At 50.4% G+C, this 5,797-nt stretch overlaps 1 protein-coding gene across 1 annotated transcript in view; it reads right to left on the reverse strand.

Annotated features, from left to right (window-relative positions):
• PLEKHO1 (pleckstrin homology domain containing O1) overlaps positions 1-5,797 on the reverse strand; it is an 11,792-nt gene that overhangs the window by 3,064 nt on the left and 2,931 nt on the right. The window contains exons 2-4 of the mRNA XM_004716575.3: positions 5,687-5,733; positions 5,243-5,389; positions 49-189 (exon numbers count right to left, since the gene is read on the reverse strand). Of these exons, the coding sequence (XP_004716632.2) occupies positions 49-189; positions 5,243-5,389; positions 5,687-5,733 (335 nt within the window). The remainder of the gene's footprint in view (positions 1-48; positions 190-5,242; positions 5,390-5,686; positions 5,734-5,797) is intronic.

Here is a 5,797-nt window from a genome sequence, read left to right on the forward strand (position 1 = left end):
CCCCCCCCAATCAATCTCCTGGTGGCTGAGGTGGTGAGACACACATACCGTATTACCAGGCTGCTTGGAGTGGGCCAGGGTGAACTTGCTGTGATTTTTCTTGCTCCTGCTCTTAGATTTCCGGAGCTCTTCACACTTCTCATAATCACTCAGGTCAAACACCTCCTGAATGTTTTTCTCATCTTTTACCTGGGGGAGGTAAGGTGAGGAAGTTAAGAATTGCTTCATCCTCCGTCTCAAACTGTGAGCTCAGATGTGACGCGAAGCAGGAAAGTCGGCGGAGCTTGAGGAGTGGGGCAGGATGGCGGGGCAGGAGAGGACTAGCCTTATCCAAGACCCAAGGCTCATGAAGGCTAGACGGCATGGTGCAGGAGGAGGAGCACCAGTGGGCCCTGACTTCTCAGGGAGGCTTCTGTTTAAACTCCGCATCCCCACCTGCCTCTGCCAAGATACTATTTTCAGAACCCCAGTACACTTCTCCTTACCCATGGTCCCCACTTTGGCCTCAAGAGAATACAACGTAAACACCAAGTCAGTCAGTGCTGATGGCCATGACCATGCACTGGGAGGAGGAACCGCATGGGCCACACCTGGGCCATCTGGGAGGAAGGAAGAGCTGCCTCTGCAGGCTCCAGACATCAGTTTATGCAGGAGCTGTCTTACCCCCACCACGCTCCTTCCGCTAAGACAGCGGTTCTCAACCTGTGGGTCGTGACCCCTGTGGGGGTTGAACGACCCTTTCACAAGGGTGGCCCGATTCATAACAGTAGCAAAATTACAGTGATGAAGTAGCAATGAAAATAACTTGATGGTTGGGGGTCACCACAACATGAGGACCTGTATGAAAGGGTCGTGGCCTGAGGAAGGTTGAGAACTGCTGCTCTATGACAAACCATTATAAAGAAACTTATCTGCCTTCCTCGGGAGCTTCATCACCCCTAGGAACAGCAGCCCCGTTTGTGCAGCTGAAAACAACAACGGTAGTTCCTACCCCTGCTGCGGTCGTGGGTCAACCCAGCCTTGAAACATCCATGTAGTCTACAGGCCTATCTCTGGAAAGACGCAATCATAATCTCTCTGTAGGACTCAATTTCAGACTTGGCAAGAAGTGTCTGCTACCTTTTTTCATTTTTCCAGGGGAGAACCTAAGTCCCTTTGCTGCCAGGAAGTTCTTCCCTGTATCCGAACTCAATCCTTCCTGCTGTAGGACCCATCTCACATTGAGCAGCTTCCACCAACATCTGGAGCTCGACTCACTTGGTGAATGTCTACCGAGAGGCCACATTTCTATCCACATTTTCCACTCCCAGGCTGCCTTTTCTGAACATCACAAAGCAGATTCTACAAACCTTTCATCAAAGGTCCACTGGAAACCTCTCTAATTCCGCCCCCCTCTCACCCAGGCCTTCTCTCTACCTGGTCCTCAGAAGCAGTGCAAGGACCAACGTGAGAGAGAGAAACCGAGTCACTAGCTCAGGGATTAAAAAATATCTTCCCCCGCTTGCTCTTGAATCTGGAGGCTGCGAGACTCTGGCAACGAGCTGAGCACGTTTTCTGAGACAGGCGAGGAAAATGATCAGTTACCTGTAAGCAAGCACATAACAGTGGCCTCCTGCCTTTCTCAGGAGAGAGCTGCCCTCCCTGATAGGCACCTTTCCGAAGAGCGCCCGACTGGAGGTAAGGATTTGGAAAGGAAGAGCGAGAATGATTACACAACTTGAAGAATGTAATCCACGGCCTGGATGGATTGTGCACGGAGAAGTGGCTGAGGTGGCGTGTGCTCTGTTACGTGTGTGTTTGCCACAACTGAAAGATGACATTCTGAAACAGAAATCATGTGTGGTATGGAGGTGACCTCATTTGTTATCCTCCTGGTTCCCATCAGCCCTGAGGTGGGGACGTCTCTCCTGCTCCCAGTCCATTTATAGTCTTGAGTCTTCCTGGTTTCCCAAATGGCTGCTGGACCCAGGGTGCAGACGGACAACAGACGAGAATGCACGATCACGCAACCCCATTTGTCCAGGAGCTTTGGCGTGGCATGGCTCATCCAGAGCTCTTCCCTTTCCAGGCACAACTCCCCCACCTTGGGAAGGGAGCAGAGGCCTTGGCAGATTACAGGGACAAGAGGTTGATAAGGGGTGTCGGAGAACAATGTAGGACGATGCCTCAGCCAGCTTCTCCCCCTCCTTCTTCATAGCTTAGACTATCAGCAGGGGCCAGAAATGTTGGAGAGGAAAGGGCTGGGTGTGGGCTGTGGCCAGGGGAAAGAGACGGACTTGTTCTGTTTTCCTTAGGGGAAGGGAGAGGAGGGAGCGGAAGGAGGCTGTTCTAGCTTGGATGCAAACTGATAAGGAGCTCTGCAGAGCAGGGGGCATGGACAGATCGAGTCTTGGGTAATGCAGGGGTGAGAGATGGGGAGAGGCAAACGGCAGGACAAGGGAAGATGGTTCACTCCAGGAGCCTTTCCTCACTTGTAGCCTGCCCTCCAACAGTTCCTAAAGGGTCACTCACCCTCTGAAGTTAACCCATGCTTTCCTGAGTCTTTGTTCTTAGCCTCCAGAAAGCAGTATTTTCTATGCTCCTCAAAAAAAGGCTCTGGTGATAAGAGCTGTATGAGTCCCCAATAAAATGATTTATAAAAAAACGGAATAATGATTAAAATAAGTTTATTTCTCATTAAGATGTTTAAAATGTGAATAAAGTAAAACAAAAGGGCTATAATTTTGTAATAACAAATTACGCACTGCCTGAAATTTGAATTAAAGTTTAAGAAATACTAGAAATATATTTTAAGAAACACTTTCTGATATATAAATATATCAAATGTCTTAGAGCCTCTGTTCTAGTTTGCAAATAGAAGATGGTACTATCTTTGCTACCCCAAAATAATTTTGGGAAAATTAAATGGGAGACTGTGTATTAAAGAATCTTTTAAAATGCTTTAAGAAAAAAAACAACCCCATGATGCTCCACAGGCCATTTCTTCTGCCACAGGCTCTTCCTCAGGGCCAGCCTCATGACCGTGAGTGAGTCTCGCTCTCGCAGGCAAAGGGTGCCCTTTGAGAACTAGGCGCTCTTAGTAACAACACGGGAGGATTGTCCTGGTGGAGGAGGCATTTGTGGGAGAGCTTGCCTTTGGAAGGGGAAGCAACCCAGAAGAAAGGATGGTACGAATCCTGGGAAAGAGGGTTACGAATTTTCTTACAGTAACATAAATTTCAAGTATTAAGTCCTATGCTTTCTTTATTATTATTAACTTCGGAGTTATTGGGAGGTGGGCTATAGTCCCGTCAGTCAGTTGCCCCTGTAGCCTAGGCTCACGGTCCCGCCCCTCACCCCCCTCCCAGGCCGCAAACTGCCTCCCAAGAAGAGGAGCGTCAGAGGTTTGTTCCCCTCTGCGAATGCCCTTTCCAGCAGGAGGCAGTTGGTCCCAGGTTGGATCAGATGTTCCTGACTCATAGGATGCCAGACATCCTGGGCTGAGGTCATCCCAGCCCTTCCCTGGCCTCTGAGCCCCTTCCTCCACACTCAACCATCAAGCATTCGCCTCGGTCCCCAACGGCTCTTTGACAAACTCAAACAAGAAAGAAATGTCTTGTTCCTTCCTTCTCCCATCTTACTGATCTCAAGCCTTCCCGCTGACGTGTGGGAAGCCCTCCCTGTTTGCTCAGTAAAGTTTCTGCCATTATGAAGTTCAGGAAGGAAAGGAGCTATGCTCTGACACTTGTTTCCAAAATGGTGGGAAGCCAAACCTTCTCTGGGAGTTGTGATTGGAACAGGTGACCCATCAACAGAAATCTTCCTGTCCAAGCCCTCTCTTACTCACTCCTGAGACATGTCATGACCACATTTCCAGTAGGGTAAACAGCTGGGTTTAAATGCCCTGGCACAGCTCTGTTTGCCCCATTGCCGCAGTAGATGTTCTTCTTTTCTTGGACTTCGTGTGTGTGTGTGTGTGTGTGTGTGTGTGTGTGTGTGTGTGTGTGTCTGAAGACCACGGAAGATCTCATGTACCTAAATATAATTAACTGGGTGTCTACCACAGGAAGCAGAAGATGTTAGAACCGAGAAAAGACTTCCCGGTTACCCTGGGGGAGGGGACACAGAACCGGAGAGAAGAGGGTCCTCTCGGGGAAACACTGGTTTATTTGGGCTGTACCCACCCAGCCACAGTGGTAAGGGCTGGATTAGCTTCTGTCCTGTGGAGGGGACATTTTGATTTCTAAATATTATTATCCATCCTTGAGCCCAAGAGCTAAGGGCAAAGGGGAGAAGTGAGTGGATTCAATGATCTGGGCTCACTTATCTACAGTGTCAGTGTTATCCAGACAAAAAAACCCAAACCAAACTCACCTCCATGGAGTGTATGCTGACTCACAGCGACCCCACGGGGCAGGGTAACACTGCCCTGTGAGTTTCCAAGGCTGTAACTGTTTACAGGAGTAGAAAGCCTTGTCTTTCTCCGTGGGGATGGTGGTTTCGAACTGCTGAGTTCGTGGCCAGCAGCCCCGCTCATAAACATTACGCCACAGAAATATACAGGGCTCTATAATTCTATTTGGTTCAAATTAGGGCAGGAAAGGAAATAAGAACTAACGCCTTTTAAAAATTTATTTATAAGCAGAGTTGGGTGGGCTAGAGAACATACTATTTAGGGGCTTTTGTGATAAGAGAAGTAACTGTCATGCACAGATATGCTGCCCAAGGTCATACGAGGCGGGTCCTGGATTGTTCATGCGACTTCTGCTATGGCTGGTGTGGATGTGTGGGTGGGGGGCTGGGCTGCTGGTATGACCTGTGCATGCCCCTGCTAGACAGCAAGGGGAGCTAGCTGCGGAACAGGAAGGGTTAGAGCACCCGCTGAATAGGCTGTTCAGTACCAACAGCCAAGAAAACTAACCCGTGTGCAGCTAGAGGCCAGGATGGGGTAGGGGGGCAGCAGGGGCACTTAGAAGTTTGGGGACATCCTGGGAGGAAATGATCCGTGTCAGGCAGGTATTTGCAAAGCACTAACATGCAATAAGAGGCAAATTCAACTTCTAATTTTAACTCAGGGCTGCTCACTAAAGGGTGACCTTCCCCGGCAGATAAGATGGAGAAGAGACAGTTCTGTGGCTGAACTTGCTTCAAGAACAAAATGGGGGCGGGACAGGGGGCGAGGTTGGAGGCAGACGAGCCTCCCAGTGGAGGAACCAGGTGTTAAACACAAGAAAAATACCCACGCAGGGTAAAGGGCACCTACCTCCTTCTCAGAGATGTAGAGCTGATCCCCTTTCAGCACCACATAGCGGTTTTTCCAAATCTCCCTGAAAATCCCTTTCCCGCAGAATTTCCGGACCCAGCCGATCTTCTCCGGTGGTGCAGGCTGATGATTTCCATCTTGAGGGCCCTGCCCAGGGGCGAGATAAGAACCATCTGATTAAGTGATGATTGCTTTTTCATCCTCTGCAGCTCACCTCTTAGGACCCTCCTCAATCCCCTCTCTCCGCCTTCCCTGGGACCATCCCGCTGAAGGTAGGGGTGGGAGCGGGAGTGGAAAGGTGCGGTGCCCACTTCTGGAGAGGTTTTCCCCGGGAGGAACTCGCTCCCCTTCCCCCAGCTCCCAAATAAACAACTGAAACTGAGAGAGGCAGGGGCTGGGCCTGCGGGGAGAGGGGCTCCCCGGATTACGGTCCGGGCCCCCCACCTCATCCCGGTTCGCAGCCTCGGGGTTAACGGCATTTCGTTTGCTTTCTCATTGTCTTCTCGACACCGCAGAGCGCGATGCAAACGGCTGCCTGTGCCCCCAGGGGCGGGC

Source organism: Echinops telfairi, unplaced genomic scaffold, assembly GCF_000313985.2.
Source record: "Echinops telfairi isolate 266 unplaced genomic scaffold, ASM31398v2 ScPeMD7_5805;HRSCAF=6673, whole genome shotgun sequence".
NCBI lineage: Eukaryota > Metazoa > Chordata > Mammalia > Afrosoricida > Tenrecidae > Echinops > Echinops telfairi.